Genomic DNA, 24,325 nt, shown 5'->3' with positions numbered 1-24,325 from the left:
ACTTGGTATGCACTCAAAGTACACATGAATATTGACTAGTCAATCAACGGCGTTGAGAAGTGGACATATTTACCCGTCTCTAGTGTGTCCATCGTGAAAATGCGCCGATTACCTTGGCAGCACCAAGAAAGTATGACAGTACATGAATGATAAATCTCGAGAAGTTTTCACGTGAAATCCCGAAGGAATTAGGAAATCTTCAGAAGGTTCATCTGCCGAATCGCCACTAGACGCTGTAGATTGCCGGTTAATCTCTTAGTTCTAGTAGTAATGAATCATGATCGCATATATCTACGAGGGCGTGTCTTTGATGAATGCCGGGCTGAAATTTAAGCGAATTTCCTTACCAAAATCATGCTTTATTCTATATATTTATAAATATATAATAATTCAAATATTTATTATAAAACTTTGAAATTTGAAAAATATAAAGAGATTTAATTAATAATTAATTGATATTAGAATTATTAGTTTTTAAATTAAATTGATAATAAAATTCTATATAGAAATTTGATTCTTAAATAAGCATATTTCTTATAAAAATTTTGAACATTAAAAATCCAATACAAATTTTGACTTAATTGAAAACTTTAATAAAAAAACTAAAACTATATTATTAAATTTTAAATAAAAATTTATTATTTTATAAAATTGCAAATATATAATAATATTGATTGATTTAATATTGAATTCTAAAATGGGTGAGTTTTGGTGTGAAAAAGTGCTTGCGCACGGACCCGGCAATCATCAAAGACACGCCCTATTCGTAGGAGAAAAAAACAGGCCGAAATTGACCAATGCGTAATACCTCTCTCTACGTGTTGTTTTGGTGAGGGTGTATGTACCATTGCGTATTGGTCAATACCAGCCTGTTTTTTCTTCTACAAATAGACGCCCTTGTACGAGGGCGTGTCTTTGATGATTGCCGGGTCCGTGCGCAGGGACATTTCCTCACCAAAATAAGCACAAACTCATCTATTTTGAAATTCAATAACAATTGAAATAAAAATAGTATTTGAAAAATCTTTTCAAATTTAAAGAATTTTTTATATCAAGATCTATATATAAATTTGATAAAGTAGAATCATTAATATTTATAAAGTTATATTCATTATAAAAATCATATAATAAATATTAATGAGTTCGGTTATTTTGCCCGGCAATCATCAAAAACACGCCCTCGTAGCTTCTGTCCAAACACCCGACTAGAAGAACGCTTGCTCGACTGTTCCCCACGAATACCGCAGGGTTACTAAGACTAAGAAAGTTAAGCTTTCAGTGCCGGGCTACCGCAGTGCCGATCAGTAGAATTCATGGCACTTGAAGCATGAAGACAAAAACGATGAAGATCATCACTCGGGGATATTCCGTTAATGTCGGGATGATGAAGAAATGTTGTGTATACACTATATACAATATATGCGAGATGCAGTATGCCTCGCTGACCTCAATACCTTCCTACAATGGTAACGGCTTCGTAATGAGTAACCCGCGAACACAATGACTAGGATCAGTGCAGGTACGAAAGCGTAAAGAGAAGCAATCTGATTACGCTGCTTAGAAAACGTGGCGAGTAATCGCCTGCAGGACTTGGCATCCTTGAGTCGGGTTGTTGGTTTCACGAGCTTTGATTATGATTAGAAAGAGTTCTTGGAAGAATCAACGAAACTACGCGGAGTACCAAATGGCGAACTACTTACTGGGCTCCCGATGTAAAGGTCATTCACTCCAAAGTTATCTCCAAGATCTATCAGTGGTGCCAATATTCATTGTAACCGAGGGAGGATTACGCGTAACGAAGAGATTGCTATAAGTATGCTTTGAACCTATTCGTTAAGAAATTCATGATTGAAAGAAACATGGTGTAACTGATAGGAGAGTTGTTGAAGAAATTCGCGTATCATGCCAAGGAATCATCCACCTGATCAACGTGCCCATCAATTTTATGCATGCACGATGCACAATGCTGGGATAACCTCATATTTACCCGTTTGGACAAACAACGTAATTCATGTTATGACGACTACATTTGTTCTCGGGCAATCGAATCGCAACAAACTGAACGTTGTACCACAACTACAAGATCACTCCTCAAATGTATTATGACGATTCAATGCAAAATGAGTCCGAAATCCCAAGCTTCTTCCGAGCTTCAAGGTCTGACATTCCGAGATCTTTTTTCTGACAGAATTCTTATTGTGTTAGAATCCACAACACTATCGTATGAACTTGGGGGTATCTTATAATTCAATCCAACTCCAGTGGCCGAAATGAACCAGGCCCCTCCCAATAACTCCACACACCATTATAAATTCATCAATATACTTGGGACTTCCTCTAAAACTAGTCCAATACACTTCTAACCTCCTCTTCATAATTGGCAGCTTCGTCGAGTACTGGTGCAATACTAGGGTTTTCACGTCCCCTCCAATTCTTACGTCCCTGCAAATCTTTCGATCCGTCTGGCTTGCCATTCTTCCTTCTCTCTACTTTGCGAATGGCATCTTCTAAGCCCCTAAATTCAATCGTATTAGTCCGCTGTTTTCATAATCCAAATCTACCTACCTGGGTCCCGATGCCTTGGTGACGTAGCCTTGTCTTTCTAGCTCATCTGCCAACTCTACTTGATGATTATCGAGAAGTGAAGTATTGGGCACTACGATGAGGGGTACATCAATTCGGAGTGCATCCAGGATTGTTCCCGAACCTATAGCATCTCAACATCAGTCACTTTCTCAATGTAACGTAGTCGTTTGAGAATCTACCGACCTGCGTGTGAAATCACTACACCTTCTGTACTCTCCCCTGTGCCATAAAATCCTCCCCTCTTACATTGTCGCATTTCGTGCCCTAAACCATTGCGGTCAAAATCGAACACTTCGATCTCGAGTCCAGATCCCTTCTCCACTGGTATGTTGTTTTTCCAGTATTCGGCATCGGGCCCAGCTTGTACCCTTAGTTTCGTGTATCCTTCCTGAGCTAGTGCCTGTAAAGTGTGTAATGCGAACACTTCTTCGATGAGCTCTTTAAAAGTCGCAGTCGCGCCGACTGTAACGAAAGCGACCTTTGGCGGTGTGCCTCCTGCAGCTAAGTCCATGACTGGATGATGGGAATAACAATGAGCTAATTATTGAGCTCCCTGTTAAGTCTGGATTTGCACCAGTACAATTAAAAGTAGTTTATTGGATCTTGGACATCTCTGTTCTTATAATCATGACTCCCGGATTAATTGATTGATCTGCTTCGGTGCTTGCAGATTATCCGAAGTACGATCTAGGTGGGATGATAAAACACTAGTCCCTGATAGGTTAGGTCCAAATTGTTTATTTCGGGACGATTTCCATCTGGAGATTCAACATTCAGAAGAAACATCCATAATCACCACAATGGCCACGGCCTTACAAACTCTGCGTATGACAGCGCGATGCTGCTCATGCAGAAACATTACCTCCAGATACACCAATAAGTCAATCGCCCAACGGAGGTTATTTTCAATCACATCAAGACAATATAAAATCGATCCGAAATTTAAGGAACTCCAGGAAACCGAACCAGACGAGGATGAATTCATGGAAGAGATTGACGAATTGTTCGAGAATGCGGGTGCTCGACATGCAAATAATCTACCATCATATGGATTTGACGAGGGTGTGAAGAAGAAGTTGAAGCCTACCTTTCTAAATATGGGAGATCCAGAACCGTTTGATGAGGACGACAGAGAGGATGACCACGATGATATCACGACTTTGGCGCATATGGAATTGGAACAGGTTCGAGAAATTAGACATTATAATAGGTTGGCAGCTTGGGAAATGCCAATGTTGAGCAGTGAGTTCATTCACATTTACATGAAGGAACAAACCCAGAACATCGCTTTTTTTCTAACTAGTAATATACAGAATTGGCAAAACCATTCGTACCGCCTTCAGCTGAAACTCCTTTACGATTCAGATATACTTCATACATGGGCGAACAACATCCAGCAGAGAAGAAAGTTGTTATGGAATTTTGTCCCGCAGATATGCCAGGACTAACAGAAGTCCAAACGGATAAACTCAGAAAATTGGTTGGGCCAAGACTCAACCCAGAAACGGATATTGTTAAAATGAGTTGTGAAATGTACCCATCACAGGCCCAAAACAAGAGATATCTTGGTGATATGGTTGATTCATTATTGGCAGAAGCAAAGGTATGTGATATCATGTTGTTGAGATACACATGAGCTAATATAAACAGACTGGCGATACTTTCGAAGATATCCCGTTAGATACACGCCATCACGTTTTCAAAGTGAAGCCGAGATTCCCTGTAGAATGGAGATTAACAAAAGAGAGGAAGCAAGAACTTGCAGACTATCGCCAGAAGATGGTGGAGACAGACTTGAATCGAGAACACATTGGTCAACTTGTGGATGGAGTTGAAACAATTCGACACCGATTGGCTAATCCAATAGCTAAGGAACCGGTTCCTGAAACAGTTGCAGCTGGCGGAAGGATAATTGGGAACAAGAAGGTTGGTGTCAAGAGGATAGTATAAAAGTTACTGCAAAATATGTAAGATATTGTATGTACAAGTTAAGCCATCTAAATTGGAGGAGCTACGATAGTTGGTTGACATGTAGGGGACAAAGCAAGTGATACCAACGGTTTGATAGCCTAATGTAGGCGTCGTCCGTACGTCGGGTCGAACAATTTGTATTTCCGACTCGGAGCAAATCTAAAATATTAAAATGTGAATATACGGCATGTACGGAATTGGACTGTTTTCCGAGTTGCATGGCACATGTGAAATTGTAAATAAAGTTGTAAGACATTATATTGTCCCGACCCCGCTGATCTTTACGGCCGGATAAGGCAACCTGCCTCGGTTTATTAGATTACTAAACGAATGGACAGGAATAACAAGAGCTTCGATCTCTAACAATTAGCCAGTTGGTCGACTTGCTTCTATTTTATAATTGCTCTCCATACTTTGATTGAGATCAACCATATATCTGGATTATTATTGAACACTTTCATTCTTCATCAGTTTTTGCAATCACGTCGACCATAAAAATACTCTCGCGGGGTCCTTGGTCACAAAAGAAACAATGTCGTCAATTAAGATAGCTCCATTCGAGCCTAGCTCTCTCGAATCTATTCCCTCCACAGTGAAGCTCCTACGAACTACCTTTCGCTCGCAAAAAACGAAACCACTTGAATACCGTCTGAAGCAACTTCGCAAGCTCTACTGGGCCATTGTCGATAATAGTGATGCTCTTGTCGAAGCAGAGAAGAGCGATCTCGGAAAACCTGCTTTCGAAACTGTTCTTACGGAAACAGAATGGATGAAAAATGATATTGTATTTGTCTGCAAGAACTTAAAAAAATGGATGAAGGACCAATCTGCTCCAGATATGGCCCTCCAAAATACCTTATTCAGCCCTAGAATTCGAAAGGAACCTTTGGGCACGGCTTTGGTCATCGGTGCATTCAATTTCCCAGTTCAATTGGCTTTGGGTCCATTTGTTGGAGCTATCGCTGCAGGATGTACAGCTGTGTTGAAGCCCTCTGAGCAGTCACCCAAGACAGCCATGATTTTGAAGAAGATTATTGAAGAAAGTCTCGATCCAGAGGCATATACAGTGGTCAATGGAGCTGTTCCCGAGACGACAGCTTTGTTGAACGAGAAATGGGATAAAATCTTCTATACCGGAGGCGAAACAGTGGGAACCATTATTGCAAAGAAGGCTGCGGAAACCTTAACACCAGTTGCTTTAGAACTTGGTGGTAGAAATCCAGCTATCATATCGAAGAATGCGGATCCTAATCTTGCGGCCAGAAGATTATTATGGGGTAAGATTCTTAATGCCGGGCAGGTTTGCATTGGCCAAAACTATGTCATGGTGGAAAAGGAAATCTTAGATGCTTTTATCGAGCAACTTGGAATTGCCTATAAAGAATTCTTTCCTAATGGCGCCAAAGCAAGTCCCGATTATGGCCGAATTGTCAACAACAGACAATTTTTACGAATCAAAAAGATGCTTGATAACACCGGAGGAAAGATCCTGCTTGGCGGGGAATTGGATGAAGCCGAGAATTTCATCGCGCCAACTGTCGTTTTGGTTGATAGTCCGAACGATTCAATGTTGGTGGATGAATCTTTCGGTCCATTGATTCCTATCCTACCAGTTGATAGTCTTGATGAAGCTATCAATATCGCTCATGATATCCACTCAACTCCATTGGGTTTCTATCCATTTGGAACAAAAGAAGAAACTGATAAGAGTATGTATAAATTTCACGTTGTATTTGGCCCGTTATTTGTGTATCGAAGAGGAGATGATTCCTAGACGATACTATCTTCTCTAGACCAGTGATTTGGACGACAAATGACATAATATTCGAGCTCCATATACAGATAGTTCTGTGTTTGCAATCGACCTCATTTTTACAAACTCTGTCTATGACAATATCCATGAAGAACAATGTCAAGTGACAGATATTCATAACTACTTTACGCAACTCAACTATCCTTTAAAGTACCTCACTAACATCTCAACCAGTGCTCGGCAGCATTACATCTGGCGGTGCTACTGTTAACGACGCTTTCTTCCACGGCTCAATACAAACTCTTCCATTCGGAGGAGTAGGAACTAGTGGAACTGGCTGTTATAGAGGCGAGCAATCCTTCCTCGCCTTCACCCATCTCCGTTCTGTTGTCACGACCCCCAGCTGGATCGAAAAAATGCTCAATGTTCGCTACCCACCATATACCGATGCCAAGCTTGCCCAATTCCTCAAATCCAGTAGGCAGAAACCAAACTTCGATAGGGAAGGTAATGAAGTTAGAGGATTGAGTTATTGGCTGGGCTTTGTGACAAGCCTTGGTGGTGAGGGAGTTAAGAGTGTGCTTGTCAGGTGGGCAGTTCTCGCTTTCATTACTTATGGATCGAAGAAAGTTTGGGATTTGAAATTTGGTAGTGGGTTGCCTTCTTATCTGAAATGAAATGATTTGATTCTCTTTACTTGAGAATCCTGTTTGATTGACTCACGGAGAACGGAACGAGCGGTCATTTTGCTTTACTTTATTTCCTCCTTTTAGCACGTTCGTTTCTGCTCGAGAGCAAGTAGCTTAGCAACTTCAATTTCACATGATTATTTCACACTCAACCACGAACATTTTACTAACCCATCATTGGTGGCCTCAAAGATTGAAAAAGTAATGTGATTTTCATCTTCAACGTGAATGTTGCATATCGCAATCTCTTGGAGATTCTTGGTAGTTACATTTCTTGTCGGGAAGATGCAGGTAAACAAGAAGAGCCAAGGGGGCTTACGAGAACTGAAAAGGACCAGACAGTGAAAATTGATGTTTTGTTGCATATCGAAATTTCTTGGGATTTAAGTTTTTTCCTTTGTTTTGCGTGGTGATGGCGTGGTGCCAAGGGGGTTTTATCGCCAAGCTGTGATTTGTCTTTTTCTTCTTTGCCTGGCCAGGGCGATTGCGTCTGTGTGTTTGACTCGCGTCAAAGGATTAATATTTTTTTATCTATTTCATCAAATCAGATTGTGTTGTAACATTTCATGTATTTGTAAAATCGATGTTCAATTAGATGGACATTGGGTTAAGTATTTAACAATCTATATGAGGTTATCCATCTATCAGTTTTACCAACACCACCAAAACCAAAATGCAGTGCAACGACACTAACCTGCTGCCAAGAGAAATCGGAACATCAACGCCAAGATTCATCATTGCGCAACGCATGCTTGCAGATTCCGGATGGTTACGGATGCGGACGCGAATATCCGAGTCACACTAATGAAACCACATTCGTGTCACCGAGTAGAACTTCTCGGGCGAGTGGAATAGAGATAGGAGTATTTAAGGAGATATAAGGAATCGGAAGGAATAGGGGATTTGGGGAAGAGGTAAGGTGTTTTGTTGCACGTCGAACGATAAGTGATGGGCTGGGCGAGAATGGATCGTGAGTTTGAGGAGAAGAGATGAGGGTCAGTGTGCTGGGCGGGATTGTGAGGAGGAGTCTTGTTTTGTGGTTTGATGGGGTATTCTGGGACTCCCTTAATGGGGTGATGTGTTCGTATCGTTATGGATTTGTTGCTTCGTTCTAAATTTCGATATTTAGGGTGTGTACCTATATGTTGATAACAAATTCTTGATCAGGAAGTCCTGAGAGGAAGTTGAGAATCGAGAAAAAGGGGCGTCGAGTTCAAAAGATGGCATTGGAGATTTGGAAATGTGGGCATCAGAAGCTGACGAGAGACTGTCTTTCAGATGATGTGATTATTTGAAAAGTTACTATGCAGAGTAGCCATCCTCCAAATCTGGTTCAAAATCATTTCTTGGAAAGAAAGACGCTTGTTCATGTACTCAAGCTGTCTGTTTTGGCGGAAAATTACTAATGGTTCCAGTACAGCTATAACTGAGCAAAAGCTTCCAAAGTCTCTCAGCATAGTAAGTTCTTGTGGATGCAATTTCTCTTCACTTCCTATACGCTTTCTTGTACAAAGCCTTTGAGTAGATGAGAAACCATCGAGTTTGATACCTATGTCGCAGAATCTAGGTTTCTATCAGAGATCGATTGACTCATATCCGAAGACATGAGACGATGCATGCCATATGCAAGTTTGGATGAAGATGAGAACGTCAACCACCCTTCTATAGCGTGTTATTAAAACTTGGCCAACCCATGTCGACCGCAATCGTTCATATACTAGGGATCCGTTGTGTTCGAAGAATACGGAAAGCAACAGCTGTTCCTCGAGGAAAATTCGGGAGTGGTGCCATAAATTCAAATCAATGCTTTTTACAGAAATGGACGTGAGGAGTTTGACCAATTAGTGACGACAAAATGAGTTTAGAACTGGTCATTTGGAAGAAGATGATAATGCGGGGTCTGAGTGAATATCAACTTAGACACCGAGGGGTAATCGAACATGCTTCCCCATCCTTCTTCGAATCTAAATCTTCTACGAATTCTAACCACCGTTCATACTCTAAATTTGTTTTGGATCTTGATCATTAAGCTGCATTACTGAGCATTTTCATCAAAGCCTCCGGGTCTTTATTGATGTCTCACTGCGTACAGTCTCCTACATATTAGATTGTTTTTCAAGTGTCTTGAGATCCTTTGCGGTGTTTTACGATCTTTTGCGGTTTTTTGTGGTCCTTTGCGGTCAAACACATCCATTCGCAGCTAAAGTTCCTTGAACTCTGCAATCACTATCAAAACATGCCTGATGTACTTTGTGCGGGACTTCGATGGCTCAGAGGGGAGAAAGGGAATTCTTTCAAGGAACCTATAGAAGCTTGCGTAGGGCCAGATGTGATCGAGAGCAGGTACGCATCTTGATTATCTTTGAAATCATTTGCCTCTATTTGAATAATCAAAAATCGATAGACCTATCTTGTTGGCTTCTTACCTACCCATCTATAGCTTCGCTGACAATTCATTTGCAGGAGGCTACATCAAATGGCTCGTAATATGGGATTGGAGAGCGACAGTGAAGAGGAACGTCTCAATAACCGTACCGTCAGGTCAGAAAGACACCGCGAGAGAGTCAAAAATCGTCCCCCTCCGGATAAATATAGTCCAGAGGGTTCATCTAGAAGTGGTACAATGATTGATTATAGTAAGACGGGCGGATATCAAAGGTCAATATGGCTTAAGGACGGAGACCATTCATCAGACTCAGATCGACTGCCTAGGCATGACTCCCCTCAGGTGAAAAATACAAGGAAGAGTTCTGATTACCCGAATACCAATCTGGGGCCAAGCGGAAAACCATGGGGTCAACAAATTTCTATTTCACAGTCAGCTCCGGATGATTATTCAATGCCCTACGAGAGTTCTGGAAACTTGCATGTGGGAAGTCCTAGAGAAGCTGCTAGACTATCGACATCGGCCAATTCCTCTGAATATGTGCCTCGCGTAGATAGAAGTGCACACGATAGTAACAATCGGCGAGGACCTCCATATTCTAACCAACGACCGCCGTCACCTCATTTAAAATTTGACCCTGTGCGAGACGCTGCTGCACAAAACGATGTAATCTCTCGCCATCATTCAAACTATGAAGCACCCATCTCATCTCGAGTCATTCCTGTAAGAAAGCCTGTACCACATTCCCATTTGCAGCATCCATCAATAGCAAGAAAGGAAGCCAAAGAATTAAATTCTAAACACCTAGCAGAACTAGCAATTATCAATCGTCGTAATGAGGAAGAGGTTCTTCGACAGCGAAGAGCGAGAAAACTTATGAACAGTCCTCAGGAAAGTGAGGAATCAGATGAGGATTACTACGAAGATACAGCCAGAGGACGGCGTCAATACGAGGAGGATAAGAGACTCTTCAAGAATTACCAAGCACGTCAAAGAGAAGGCAAACTACTCCCTCTCCCATTGCCTCCGAAACTACCCCCAAGTCTCAACCAACACTCAAGCTCACCACCCAGATCCGCCACATCACCCCTTGGGTTTCCGATCCCATTTCGACCTGTATCGCTAATGGAGGACGAAGAACCCCACAATTCCCGGCCCGGCCATATAAAGCCTCCTCCAGATCCTCGTACGAGTACAGTCATGCCCCCACCACGACGCACTACCGTCTCCTCCAGCGCATGGGAAAACAACCCCAGAGCTCCAACCTACCCCGTCACTCCCCACAATTACCATCTCAACGGATATAACAATCAAAACGATGTTCGAAAACGTGCAGTTCATGATGCTTTTCAAGATATGATGCTACATGGACATGAAAGAATCGCAGGCCCTACCCCTCCTACTTTCCGGAGTTCGTATCCGGATGCAATGGAGTTGTCGGGTGTTAGTCCAGAGATACGTAGGGATGGGGTGAGAAGACATACAGCTGGTGGAAATGAAGTACTGGGTCAAAGATCACGAACGCCTGAATTTGCAGTAAGAATAGATATGGATATATATCGTCCTGCCACAATTCAGGAAACGGACGAGGAACGTGCAGGTGGTGGTATATCAGGTGTTGAGCGAATGGAGTTGCATGGTGAAAGTAGACGATTTGAGGCAATTGGGGATCGTAGAAGAGAGAGACCAGTTCCAGAAATTCGTGTTCAGCATCCTACTCCAATAGCAAGTCTGCGGGAGTCACATGGTGTGAATATTGGGAGGACGAGAAGGAGTGGGGGGATTGAACGGTTGGTGGCCCCGAGATCGGATCATGGAGAGCGTAGGAAGCATGAAAAGCATAGAAAACACGGGGAACATTAGAAAATTATAGATGGGGGCGCTTTCTCAAAAGATTAGACGAGAAATACGAGAAATGGGAGAAAAAGAAGTGGCAAAGAAGAGGATTATGATTGTGGCTGTGAAAAGGTAGGTGAGTTGAAGTTGCGCGTATTTAATTCATGGGCTGGCTTCTCATTGAACACGGGAATAGGATTCGGCGTAGAGAGTATCTCAATAATTTTGCCTTTGGGTGTCGAAAGATAGGTAGCATAGGTAGATACATAGTTCAAGCATCATAATATCAGGGATAAATATGGCTACATGCAAGGTTGAGATGTTGAGATTTTGAGATGTCAAGAATGAATGACATGTAGAGACAAGTTCAGAAAGCGCTGTACATTGAATCATCGATTAAGACTTACTACAAGATGATTCGAAAGTGAAAGGCAAAGAGAGGCCTGTGTTAAGAAAGTCGACTAGAGAAGTTAGCAACGGTTAAACTCGACGATAAGTTCGCAAATTAGCAACGAGAGTACAGATTCATGGGATTGATTCAAAGTCAAGATACGAATACGACCACGCTTGACCATATCTATTCGTTCCTCGTAGCATTTGAAAACATTTGAAGGAAGCCAGACAACGAGCATAACACTTGAAGATCAATCTCAATTGAGGTCCCTAGAGACAAAACACTTAAGGATATAGGCTGGGCTTCCTTTGAGTTCTGGAAAATATCCTAAAGCGTATCTATGAAATATCATACAATCTCATTTGAAATATTCGGAGAAGGGGGTCGTAAATGAGCTCTTAGAAAAGAGAGGTTAGAAGTATAGCTTGAAGTCTTCCTTAACAGTCAATAAAACGCTTTAAAGAACTCACAGCCACTCTCTAGTGTAGTGTGGGTTGATTAGAGTGGAGGTGAGAGGAGGAGCATTTGAAGAATCAATAGATTTGATGTGAAGCAATCAAATGGGATCTACGATATCGTTCTTGTTTCAAGACAGCTTCTATTGCAATTGTCTTTTGAGTAGAGAGAGTATATGGTATCTACCCAAAGCAAAAGAGAGATTGGGATACATAGAAACCTCGCGTCCAGGCAAAGAGAGAAGATTCAAAACACCGTCAATATATCCTCACCCCCAACAAAACAGAGCCCAAGCCGACAGATCACCAATCAACCCATTCATTCCATCAACCCATTCACGTTTAAGAAAACTCATATCCCAATCCCCTCCCTCTCCATCAAATACTTTCCTTGTCATCAAAACTCGCGACTCTCTCCTCAACATGCGCATCACCTCCAGCTATGCCCCTTCTACCCCTCTCCAAGTCCACCATCCTAGTCGCATTCCTATCCACCGATACCTCTCGATCTCGATTCCCATCTGCATTTCCACGAACACGCAATGATAGACCGCGAAGAGCAGACGCGATTCGATTCAAGGAAGTCTCGATCCAGCAACCGATAATCCACAGGTCGTCTCTGAATTTTTGGAGAAGGACACTGGCTAGGAGCTTGAATTAAAGTGGAATATTAGCGCGAATACTTTATAGATAGGGAGAATGTAGTTTATTCTGGAATAGAAGGTCGGGAATTGTGAGAATTTCCACTGATTGGTTACGTAGACATATATACACGTACCAAAATCGCAAGAAGAATAAGGAGGAATCCCAAACTAACTCCCGGGATAGTATTAAAATATAGGTTCATGATGACGTATACTTGTGTACTATTAATTGATAATCGACGATTCCTTCGCGAAGTTTTCGAATCGTGGATTTCTTCGAAATGGTGTGGGTTGTTTACTTGATCCTGTGCATTTTATCTACATACAATTTATATACACTACCTACCTATCCAGGTACCTCAATTTTCCTCCAAAGAACATAGAATCGTTAGGCCGGAAATTAGGATTCTAAACGATCCCTCCCGCTATTCTTTCCGCTCCTCTGATACTGGCATTCTTTGGATAGGAACGAACTTTATAGTATTATTTCCCTGCGGCTGTTTATGAGGGGTATTATGAGTCACAACTATCAGTTTTAGATATATAATCTATTTATAGCTCTGATTTTGTTTTTTATATGATTAGTCTTTGGTTAAGATGTTTACAATGTTGGATGAACTAGTAACTTGTGAAAAATCTCGCTTCGAAAAAACCCCCTCCGAAGCGAAAATTTGTGAACTCTGTCCATGTTTTTGATACTGACGTTTTACATATTAGATAACTATTTATTTAAATTTCAATGAATATCATATGAACAATAAAATAACCATCAAAAGCAATACTGGAATAAATCCATGAAAGATAGAACAATTCAGCTTTCTATGTAAGATACATCAAAGATCTCAGAACCTTTGCACTATACAAGAATGCAACAAAACCAACCACCCATATCACAAATAATCACATCAAACCTCCCTCGTCTGAATTTCCAATCCATTCTCAAGATCTAAGTATGACTCAGGAACAAGGATACAGAAATTCGCATTGGCCTTACTACACTGCGACTATCATTACGATAAAATACTGAATCATCACAGTACTCACACACACATACATAGAAACTCAAGATTTTATATCAAGTTTCGTGAATCTGTAGAGAAGCTGTCTGTAGAATTGTATATCTAATAACCGACACAGAATATACGTCTTACAAATACAAAGCCGATATTACAATTTCCGGTTTGATTATCATCATCATTATGATTATTACTATTATATTATAAAACACCTAATAGATACTTTTACACATCTCTCGTTTAGTAAGATTACATAACAACATCTAAACTTTACGTATAATTTAAAAAGCAGAAACATTTCTATTCGGAATTGAAGTCGCTAACTAGGTAGTTAAGTGATTAATAAATGCTCAATATTTTCTTTTCTTCTCTTCTCATCTTAATAGTATTCTCAAAGTCTGGTAGATACTAGAAGATGTATATGTATAAGTATAAATATAAATATATCCAACAACACACATACTAAACAACAACGGAGCACTCCAAAGAATACCCAAAATGAAATACTCGCGCATTCGTTTCTTGGAAACGCAGCTTCAACTTTCAAGATTATATAGATTACTCCTTCTAATCAATAAAACCCTTCTGTTCATTCATTTCCCCCTCGAGAAAAATTCTCATACTCAAGTTCTGATACTAGAGAACTATTTCTTAAATTAATGAATCAATAAATCAATAAATCAAGAAATCGTTAATATAAGAATACACAATTCATCAATCAATCGTATACACTCTACCACCCTTCCAACCACCCTTCCAACCACCCTCCCACCCCCAACAAACTACAAACTACACAATACCTACCTACAAACTACACAATACCTACCTACTACCTACCACCTACCTAGTCATACACCACACCACACCACACCACACCACCTACCTCTCAACCACAACCACAACCACAACCAAGTTATCCATCCTCGAGCCATCCTATCCCATAGCAAGATGCTAGAACACAGAACACAAAATATAAAACACAGAATATAGAACACAGAATATAGAACACAGAATATAGAACACAGAATATAGAACACAGAATATAGAACACAGAGTAAAGAGTATCTAGATACCAATCAATAATTCGACAAATGTGTGACTTTAATAAACCTCTTAGTTACGCAGGCAGGTACTGTGATCTAATTCTCTTCGCTTATGTTTTTTTCCATTCACGATTTTGGGGTAGAGGAAAAATGGGGGTTGGGTGTAAAACCAGGTAAGTTGTAAGTAGGAAACGAAGGCAGCTAGCAAGCTGATAGACAAGTAGGCAGAAAGTTCAAGCAAACAAGCTATATCTATAATAAGTAAGGAATGCAACCAAAAAGTAAAGAACAAAAAGTATAGTTTTAACAATAATATATTGTATAAGAGAATATCTATAAGTCTAAAAGTTTTCCCAACGCTATCATTACATCCATCCAAATATCCAACTCCATGTCATTAAATTCAACCCATCCCAGTCTATAATATCCTCTCCAATGCATGCATATAATCATTCAGTCGCGAATCTCATCACACCTCAAATTTATTGAGGAGCGACAATGACACCTCTGTATCTCATCTTTCCATCCTCGAGTTTCTGCATGGCCTCTTGGATACCCTCCTCAGTCATTGGGAATTGCTCAATGATTGGCTTGATCTCGTGTTGAGCAGCGAAAGCAACCATATCTCTGTGAACTTGTCTGGCAGCGACCAAGGAACCTTGGATCTTGAACTCGTTCATGATGATTGGCATGTATGGGATCTTCATGTCTTCGAAAGAAACAGTCAATGGGTAGATAGTTGCTTGAGGAGCCATGATATCCATGAATTGATGCCAGTTTGGTTGGAAAGAGGTGGTGACGATCAAGTGATCAATTGGGGCGGTAACCTTGAGCTCAGAAACACCCTTGGTAGCGACGAATTCGGTGGCACCGAGGGAAAGAGCCTCCTCCTTCTTGGCATCGGTGGAAGAGAAGACGACGACTTCACATCCCATCTTAGCGGCGAATTGGATGGCCAAGTGACCAAGTCCTCCAATACCGATTATACCAACACGCTCATTTGGCTTGACACCACCGTTGAAAGAACGGAGAGCGTTGTAGACGGTAGCACCTCCGCACATGAGAGGAGCAGCGTACTCGCGGGGAAGGTTATCTGGGAGCTTGTAAAGGTATCCGGCATCCCAGACAGCGTGGGTTCCCATGGATGCTTGGTCCAAGTTGGCTTGTCCGTACATGACACGGTCGGCACAGAGGGTCTCGTGACCAGTAAGACATTGCTTGCAGTCGTTGCAAGAGCCGTGTTGGTAACCCCATCCGACAGAATCACCCTTCTTGATGTTCTTAACAGCAGATCCAATTTCCTATTGAATTATTAGTGATTGTTTCGTAGAATGATATTTTCCGGACCACGTCTAGAAGGAAGATGGAACATGAACAGTGGCCATTGCGTTATGCGATGGTTCCGCTCACAATTCTCAAATCCCGCTAGGCGAGTGGAAAAGGCGGAAAGATAAGGAGTACCCACAGCTGCAACACCAGCACCCTCGTGGCCTAGAGCCATATCGGCATGTCTGTAATGCTCATCGGTACCGCAAAGACCCTATAAAATCTGATGTCAGTGGTATGATCGGAGAATATTTCATGCAGCTAAAAGTCGTAAATTCTTTGGTTGCATATGCGAGCAACTTTGGGAATGGTGGATTGTTGCATTTGCAATTGCATTGAGATGGGATGAAATCATGGAGAGGGATCATTTCTTACCGAGTGAGTGATCTTGACCAAGACATCGTTGGGACCAATCTCTCTGGTAGTGGTAGCCTTAACGATCTTTCCCTCCTTGGAACCCTTGAAGACGGTGAAATCAACCATTTTGATAGATGTAGTATTAAATGTGAAAGATTTAAAAGGTGGTATTGATTATTGATTGAGTAGTGAGTATTGAAGATGTGAAGAGTTGATTGTTGATTGAAGTGATGATTGTATTGATGATGATGATGATGATGTTGTTGTTGTTGTTGTTGTTGATGATAGAGAAGTAGAATATAAAAAACGAGATCAAACCTCATGTATATATACCAAAACCTTCGAGTTGCCATCGACCCCAGACCCAGTGAATATTTCCTAACATCATGCAAATATTCTCAGCAAAACTCCAAACTCCGAAAACCATGACATATTTTCGCATGTTTACGATCCACTCCATAGGGCCAAAGTCAAAATAGAATACTTCGTCAGTAGTCTCCGAAACTACATGTCTTTCCTAGAAGGGAAAGAATCCGGTGATGATGGGCACGTGATTGGTCTTCCATTTTGTTCTACGCAGCAAAAACTTGATAAATGCCCCGGTTAAGGTTTCGATGGTGATCGGATACCGCGAAAAAAGAATTTGATAGCGGCGGGAGCTTAGAAACTCTGGAATCTACCGGAACTCAAAGGGGCATGACGTCGGAGGAAAGATGGAGCACCCTTGTTGGAGCGAGAGAGTCAAAGGACTAACTCCGATGAACCAAATGCGGTGCGAAATCAATCCATGGCCCAAGGGATTTGAACTCAGCAAAAGCACGAAAAGGGTTCACAGTTGGTTCGGAGATATCGATGATTGGATGAATTCCACGCCCAGATAGAGTTTCAAAGACCGGAGTTGTCAATATTGATACCTAGGTACAGAGTACTCTCGTACTTGATGCTTATTCAGCCTTATCCTATTACATAGATGGGAGATTCGGACTTTGGCATCTAACTGTTTCTATCTTAGGAACGATTTTCGGCAATAACGACGATTGGCTCAAATGAGACTTGGCGAGAGCATTTATGCATGGTTCACACATGTGGATTGCAAGATGAAAAACTTAGGAGTTGGCTGTCTGAGACTGTTTGGATCAATTTGGTATACAAAGTCCAACGTACCGGAGACTCATGCATTATGTGCATAAAGTGCATTGAGAATGTGTGTTGTGATAAGATGATACGTCCTTAACCGAAATATTATCTCCGAATCCCAATTTGTCTCCGGAGCTTCTGGAGTCCAGAACAAGCAAAAAATTTAAGAGCTTCAAGCCTTCAATCCAACCCACCCCATCCCATCCCGTACAATTAATGTTTCCCTTTAAATCCTACGAGTCTTTTCATCCATCTTGATGAGCAGTCGGTCTCGTTAAATTATTTTCGTCTTACCTCGGCTTTCTTCAATATCCATCTTTCTCAACGTTTCGTACAAAGTATACAAACAGTACTACAGTACACGCACGCACGCATGGCATTTTGACCCTGACTCGTATTTACGTTGATCATATTTGATTTCTTCTATATTAATTATATTTTCATGTTGTGCTTATTAGACTTAAGACTCGTTTGCCTATTTCTCCTCCGACATATGCACTACTTTCGCCCTCGTCTTCCTCATCCACCTCAACGGCAGCTCCATATGCTTTGTTGACCATATCTTCGTCAACCCTCAATCCTTCTTCCACCAACAGTTGAATGACCCCCTTTATCCTTGCAATCTCTGTCCTCGTTTCGGGAATAATTTCGTCGTTCTGACTTGAATATGCTGCGTTGCTAACACTTTCCTCGATTCTTGTGATTGAGGTTTCCCCTTCCTTTACTTCGACCGTCTTGCATATCCAGATAAATCCATTGACTCCCAGAATAACATCTACCTTCCCACCGTTGTGTGCTGTATCGATAGTCCAAACTTGTCTTCTAGCTCGAACCACACCTCCACCTCCACCAGTTCCACTAACAGCCATGAAGACACCATTCCTCAGCTTTCCATATTTTAAACTTCTCGTATGTAAACTGGCACTTCCATCTTGATATAATTGTTGGACTTCGGCAACTAGTAAATCTCCTTCTGAAAAAAATGTTCGTATTTGAAGCTCATCGGTTTCTGTTCTCTTTCTTTGAATTCCTCCGGGAAGATTGATTGCAGATAATGGTAAATTGGCAAGAACCGGAGCTCCAATATCAACACGCCATCTCTTACTTTGTACTTCTATAATTCGCCCAACAACAAGATCACCGATTTCTGGGGTATAGCGGGCGCGTAATGGTCGAACTGAAAGAAGTTTATTCGTCTTTTGAACTGTACCTGCGACGGTTCCTATAATTTCTGTACTTGCAGGAGCAACATATGTGCCATGACCTCTGAGGAGAATGTTAGCTATGCTTATAGTTGCAAATACCACAGAGAGTAAGAAATGTGTGTACCTCATCCATTGAGGATCATCTGTGATTACTTCACCAGGAGTAACAATATTTTGATGCTTGGCCCGTTTGGACAGTTGCATATCAAGATCCCCTTCTATATCAACACCTCCATCATCAGAATGATCAGACTCATCTTCAGTGTGATAGGGTACCGCAGCAGAAACTGGTGCGATGATAGTAATTGCCATGATGTAGAAACTGTACAAGGCTGTGGATATTGATACCTCCAAACCAATCCAAGCTTCTAACCTTCCAAAGAAACTCGTTTTTTCTTAGCGAGACCCTTTGCAGAGCCAATTTTAGCCAAGGCTGAAAGTCTTGATTTTGAGAAAGCTTGGTCTGCGGATAAATGGTTCCCAGACGGATAACACCAATGAAAACGATTATTGTCCGTGGAATCCAAAGGGAAAACCACTTCTTTTTAATGGAGGATCAACGATTACATCATCACCCAACATATGTCAAAGCCATCCATCCAATACCTGACGCTGTGTGATCACGATTCATACCAAGTAGAAGAAATGTTGCTCTTCAGTGGTAACGATACTCGTAAGTATCAAATACTCCGGAGTCCTCTCTTTCAATCTTTTTATCATACACACACAATTCATAACAACCATTGAAATTCTTCAAAGATCTGTGAATCGTTACTTGATAATTCTGTCATTCGTTCCTCGTCGTACTGTTTTGCTTTTTTTGACCTTCCAGCGAATGATACCAGAATCCATGGAAAGTGCATAATCGATTTTCATCAACATGCCGGAGTTCAATGCATTCACAGATGAGGAGATAAAAGAGAGCGAGCATCATAATCATTTAGATGGACATCATGATGAAGAAACAACTACACAATTACAGAGTTTAGAAGAGAGGAGGAATACACAAGACGAATCAAACACAAACACGCCACACCTTCAACCGCCGGAATCATCAACACACCATCTTCAAACACCAAGTGAAAATTCGGCGCCTTCACAAACATTTGGATTAAGAGAACCATTACCTCCTTTACATACACCGCATCGAAGGAGGAAAACGATATTATGGGTTGGGCTCAGTATCGTAACACTTGACCTGGCTTGTCTGCCGATTACATATTACTATGCCTTGAGTTTTGGAACAAAGATAGAGTTACAAGATAGTAAGACCTATTTTCTTCACCCTGCAAAATGTTCCACCGGTTCTAACCTAATACAATTAGTCTTCGCTATCATAACAAGTGTATATGGAATGATCAGTTTCGCACATTATGGTTTCCGATCCTTAAAACTCTTCCGCGCCAAAACGGCGCCGAGATGGAGACCAGTAGGATGGACTAAATGGGGAATGGTAAGCTGCACAAGTCATCCCTTGGGTTTGATTTGTCGCTAACAAATCTTCCAGCTTGAGTTCCTCCACATCAACTTCATGATCGCTATTACCTTCGTAGAACTCGAACTTATCATAGGAACTATTCCACACCACCCATGGGTGCGCTTGTGCGCTATGCCTTCCCCTACGATATGCTATTGGTTTGGGTTCATGTTCATATTTTCTGCGGTCCAAACAATGCGAAAGAAGCCACTGCCATTCAACATGTCGTCGACAGAGAAGGGAAAACTTTGGCGTCCGGCGTTATTGGCCATCATCGAGGATGCTGGTGGAGTTGAAGGTCAAGGAGGAGTCGTATATCGAAGCAATGTATTAAGACGATACGAAGTCAGCCCCATATTTCGACGTATGATGATGGTTCTAACGTGGTTTTGGGGCATCGGTCTCGTATGCATTGCCATTATATCAACAGTCATCATAATGACTTTACCCGAGAATATTGGTTTCGGAGTCGGATGGGGATTGCCATATTGTTTCGGTTTCGTTTGGGTTTGCATCACCATGGCTTTTGTGAAGATGCAATTGCGAAAAGAGAAAAGACATTGGGAGACGAAAGAGGCCGGCGAAGGACAGGCTGTTGCGGAGTATACTTGAGCGAGCCATTGAGCGTACACCACTTGTATAGTATTGTTATTGTAGATACCACTGTGCGATTCATAGAACATATATTTTTTTTCATCCTTTATCCTCTCAACGCAACTTTTCTTGTGAAATCGTCTCATTCCGAGTGAGTAGAATCCCGAAACTCCCAAACACCTTGCCTCATTCATAAGATTCTTTCGTCCCATAGTCAGAGACACCTAATTTTTCAGTCTCCAAAGTCCCATTCCAACGAGTGTCAATGCAATACCAGTAATACCAGTTTGCCGACTCTTCATACCAAACATAGACTTGCTCTTTAGAATCTTCGCTTCTTGGGCCTTTAATTGGGATTGTCCGGAGAAGTAACTGTAGATTCCGAGGCCGATAAATGCGAAGGATCCTGAGGAAGTGTTAGTTTGTGCTGCGTAGATAGGAACCTGGCAGGCTCGTAATGTAAAGGGCGAATGGAAATCAAGGGGAAGAGGAGAATTGGGGGAAGAAATGAGGGAGGGAGTGAGGGGGTGCAGTGTAACATAGGGAAGATTTACCAGTGAGTCGACACGGTAAACAATCATCTTTCCATTGTGCTTCATCTCTTTTTAGCACATCCGTGAGTCTTTCCTGTCGATCGAGACTTTGTGCGGAATTAGGTGCCATTGTGAGTGTTCTTGCTGCTGTTTGTCACACCCGTGTAAACATTAATGAAGCTTGATGACCTTGAGAAATAGAGGCGGCCGCTTTCCCGCTGCGGGCCGCCCCGCAAGTTCGCAAGCATGCATTCATCATTGTTCAAGCTACAAGTTGCAAACCAAATGCAAATGTCTTGATATTATTCTTAAATAGAAATCATGAACGGTGCTATTGAGGCATTGTATATCTATGATGAGCACAAGTGAGTGATTCCACCAAATAATCCCATTTACTTCACTGCTTCGCTCGTTCTCTGCTCCCTCACTCGCTGGCTCCCAGATTCGCAAACCCCCAAGCTTCCATACTAATCATCTATACAGTCGACCTCTCCTCCAAAACACTTACACTTCGCGCCCCCTCTCCTCCACACAACTTCTTCCTCTCTACCTCGCTCATCCAGCTCCAAGACCAAGTCTAATATATCTCCCAAACACATCTCCGCCCACTCTACTCTTTAATCTCATTCACTCAAATCTATTATTTTGTCTCACATCTTCCTCGGAAATCGAACCTCTCCTCGCCCTCGAATTCTTACACCGTGTTATCGATGTGTTAGAGGAATTTGTGGGTGCGCCGCTATTGGCGCAAAAGATAGAGAGTAGCTATGATGTAGTGGCTCAGTTACTAAATGAGATGTGCGATGCGGGCACGGTGAGCTCGACGGAACCTAATGCGTTGAGGGATATGGTGGAGGTGGAGGGGTGGATTGGGAAGTTCTTGGGGGGTATTAATATTCCTGGGTTCGTAGATATATCTTTAGAGGGTGCAATTGAAGTTTCGGAACATAACTAAGATATCTACTATAGGAAACCTGGCTTTGCAACTCCCTCTAGTTCAGGCATGTCTGGATTGTCGTCTACGGGATCACTCGCAGCGAATACACCAGCTTTACCATGGAGAAGAGCAAATGTACGACATACTTCGAATGAATTATATGTGGATCTGGTTGAAACACTTACTGTTACTCTTGCGCCGTCTGGTCGTCCATTGGCTGCGTTTGCCAATGGAACTATTGCTTTTACGTCAAAAATCTCTGGAGTACCAGACCTACTCTTGAATTTATCCACACCATCCGGTAGACAAAACGTTAGTAGTGTTATGGAACTACCAGTATTCCACCCGTGTGTCAGATTAGCGAGATGGAGAGAAAAGCCAGGGGAGTTGAGCTTTGTACCGCCTGATGGACGATTTGTTTTAGCTGGATATGAAGTTGATTTACTTCCTTCTACGGGCGGAAAATCCGGTACTACTAATGCCTCTCATCTAAAATTACCCGTCAATATTGAAGTCAAAACTAGTCTTGGTCCTACCGGATCAGATTTCGAGGTTCGGTTATTCATTGTCAAGGTTTCTGGCCAGGGTAATTCTTCCATATCTTCAGGTTCGAGCTCGAGAAGCAATAGCAATGCGGCAGGACAACTAAGCAGGGCTGCATCACAGTTTAGCGGTGGTCTCGGTGGAAATTTCGGTGGCAGTACTGGTAACAGCACATCACCCATCATCGAAGATTTAGTAGTCACAGTGCCACTACCAGCTGATGTACGGAATCTTTCGGAGATCAAAGCAAGTAGAGGCGATACAACATATAACCCAGGTGAAAAGAATCTGGAATGGCATATACCAGCTAGAGATGCGGTAGCAGGTGGAGCTACATTACGATGTACAGTTGTGGGACCGTTGTCAACCGAGAAAGAATATGATGGAAATGGTTTTAGACTTGATGGTGAATATGACTACGATACAGAAACATATCAAAGCGCTCCAGAGAAAGCAAAGGTAGAAAATGCTTCAAACAACGAAGGAAAAGATGCAAGGAAAGTAGCGCAGAATAAAATTCTGATGCCTAGCTCCGCAGCAGTTAGTTTCTCGGTTAAAGGGTGGCTGGCCAGTGGTATTAAAGTGGAGAGTTTAACAGTTGACACGAGAAAGAGTAGAGGGATTGGCGAGGGAGTTAAACCTTACAAGGGGGTTAAGTATTTGACGGTTAGTAGGGGTGGGATTGAGGTTAGGTGTTAAGCATTTTGGTCGCGGGCTAGGTGGATACAGGCGTCTTGAGGAGTATGCATAGGTATATTATAGGCATGAAGGCAAAGATACCATTCAATTGAATTGAATACAACCACAACATATCTAGGTATTGAAAATACGCGGTTGATCTCAACATCGTGCATATTGAAAATTTAATATTCAGGCTAACCAATAACAACTCCCCTCTATCTTCCTTCCTCCCTCCCTTCCTCCCACCCTCAACAACCTCACCTCACCCCTTCCATTTCTCTCATATCTATCACCTCACCTCCCCTCCCCTTCCTCCTCATCTCCTCCTCACTCATCGCACATACCCCTCCAAAATCGTCCGCTCCATATTCCCAATACACCGCACGGTCGGGGCGGCACTACCACTCCCAGCGCGATTATCCCGCGCCAGGAGCTCCGCGCTGCTCATCAGCACGTAGCCTTCGAGGATGGTCCGCTCCATTGTTTCCGATGCATTGGGGGCTGGGCTTGCAGTTGCTGGGGTACCGCGAGGAGATTGGCGGGTGTGAAGTTTTTTGCGGGCGCGCCCTGGCCTGCGCCTGCGCTTTGACGCGCTGTTTCTCGAGGGAGAGTGCGAGCCGTCGGGCGGCCGAGATGGTTTTGCGCGGCGAGTTTCTCTTTTGCGAGGTGCTGGCTTGTTGTTGTTGTTGTTGTTGTTGTTGTTGTTTCTGCTTTTGCTTTTCTTTTTGCTCTTGCGTCTGCCATGTGCTTTTGCGTCTGCTT

General features: G+C 42.2%; 9 protein-coding genes across 9 annotated transcripts; 5 read left to right on the top strand and 4 right to left on the bottom strand.

Annotated features, from left to right (window-relative positions):
* Nucleotides 1-2,343: 2,343 nt before the first annotated feature.
* EAF02_005818 (uncharacterized protein) lies at nucleotides 2,344-3,097 on the bottom strand (the record flags this gene model as incomplete). The annotated part of the gene is made up of 3 exons (XM_038901866.1): nucleotides 2,344-2,515; nucleotides 2,566-2,707; nucleotides 2,770-3,097. 3 exons carry the CDS (start codon nucleotides 3,095-3,097, stop codon nucleotides 2,344-2,346), a joined length of 642 nt encoding a protein of 213 aa, XP_038758083.1.
* A 289-nt stretch (nucleotides 3,098-3,386) lies between these two features.
* On the top strand, nucleotides 3,387-4,536 carry EAF02_005817 (uncharacterized protein; the record flags this gene model as incomplete). The annotated part of the gene is made up of 3 exons (XM_038901865.1): nucleotides 3,387-3,828; nucleotides 3,900-4,189; nucleotides 4,237-4,536. 3 exons carry the CDS (start codon nucleotides 3,387-3,389, stop codon nucleotides 4,534-4,536), a joined length of 1,032 nt encoding a protein of 343 aa, XP_038758082.1.
* Nucleotides 4,537-5,089: 553 nt separating this feature from the next.
* On the top strand, nucleotides 5,090-6,987 carry EAF02_005816 (uncharacterized protein; the record flags this gene model as incomplete). Its single annotated transcript, XM_038901864.1, has 2 exons — nucleotides 5,090-6,266; nucleotides 6,545-6,987. The coding sequence occupies 2 exons, from the start codon at nucleotides 5,090-5,092 to the stop codon at nucleotides 6,985-6,987; spliced, it is 1,620 nt and encodes a 539-aa protein (XP_038758081.1).
* A 2,248-nt stretch (nucleotides 6,988-9,235) lies between these two features.
* EAF02_005815 (uncharacterized protein) lies at nucleotides 9,236-11,248 on the top strand (the record flags this gene model as incomplete). The annotated part of the gene is made up of 2 exons (XM_038901863.1): nucleotides 9,236-9,342; nucleotides 9,463-11,248. 2 exons carry the CDS (start codon nucleotides 9,236-9,238, stop codon nucleotides 11,246-11,248), a joined length of 1,893 nt encoding a protein of 630 aa, XP_038758080.1.
* Nucleotides 11,249-15,255: 4,007 nt separating this feature from the next.
* On the bottom strand, nucleotides 15,256-16,582 carry EAF02_005814 (uncharacterized protein; the record flags this gene model as incomplete). Its single annotated transcript, XM_038901862.1, has 3 exons — nucleotides 15,256-16,074; nucleotides 16,239-16,313; nucleotides 16,475-16,582. 3 exons carry the CDS (start codon nucleotides 16,580-16,582, stop codon nucleotides 15,256-15,258), a joined length of 1,002 nt encoding a protein of 333 aa, XP_038758079.1.
* Nucleotides 16,583-17,820: 1,238 nt separating this feature from the next.
* EAF02_005813 (uncharacterized protein) lies at nucleotides 17,821-19,369 on the bottom strand. The gene is made up of 2 exons (XM_038901861.1): nucleotides 18,923-19,369; nucleotides 17,821-18,859 (listed from the first exon to the last, which is right to left on the bottom strand). Exons 1-2 carry the CDS (start codon nucleotides 19,108-19,110, stop codon nucleotides 18,034-18,036), a joined length of 1,014 nt encoding a protein of 337 aa, XP_038758078.1. The 5' UTR covers nucleotides 19,111-19,369; the 3' UTR covers nucleotides 17,821-18,033.
* EAF02_005812 (uncharacterized protein) lies at nucleotides 19,370-20,970 on the top strand. The gene is made up of 3 exons (XM_038901860.1): nucleotides 19,370-20,063; nucleotides 20,124-20,251; nucleotides 20,306-20,970. The coding sequence occupies exons 1-3, from the start codon at nucleotides 19,679-19,681 to the stop codon at nucleotides 20,885-20,887; spliced, it is 1,095 nt and encodes a 364-aa protein (XP_038758077.1). The 5' UTR covers nucleotides 19,370-19,678; the 3' UTR covers nucleotides 20,888-20,970.
* A 123-nt stretch (nucleotides 20,971-21,093) lies between these two features.
* On the bottom strand, nucleotides 21,094-21,532 carry EAF02_005811 (uncharacterized protein; the record flags this gene model as incomplete). Its single annotated transcript, XM_038901859.1, has 2 exons — nucleotides 21,094-21,275; nucleotides 21,424-21,532. 2 exons carry the CDS (start codon nucleotides 21,530-21,532, stop codon nucleotides 21,094-21,096), a joined length of 291 nt encoding a protein of 96 aa, XP_038758076.1.
* Nucleotides 21,533-21,690: 158 nt separating this feature from the next.
* EAF02_005810 (uncharacterized protein) lies at nucleotides 21,691-23,687 on the top strand. The gene is made up of 3 exons (XM_038901858.1): nucleotides 21,691-21,767; nucleotides 21,886-22,305; nucleotides 22,372-23,687. The coding sequence occupies exons 1-3, from the start codon at nucleotides 21,724-21,726 to the stop codon at nucleotides 23,579-23,581; spliced, it is 1,674 nt and encodes a 557-aa protein (XP_038758075.1). The 5' UTR covers nucleotides 21,691-21,723; the 3' UTR covers nucleotides 23,582-23,687.
* The last annotated feature ends 638 nt before the right edge of the window (nucleotides 23,688-24,325 follow it).

The sequence above is a fragment of the Botrytis sinoallii genome (genome assembly GCF_014898435.1).
Source record: "Botrytis sinoallii strain Bc 23 chromosome Unknown BSIN_009, whole genome shotgun sequence".
In the NCBI taxonomy this organism is placed as follows: domain Eukaryota; kingdom Fungi; phylum Ascomycota; class Leotiomycetes; order Helotiales; family Sclerotiniaceae; genus Botrytis; species Botrytis sinoallii.
This window is presented reverse-complemented; position numbering and strand designations above follow the sequence as displayed.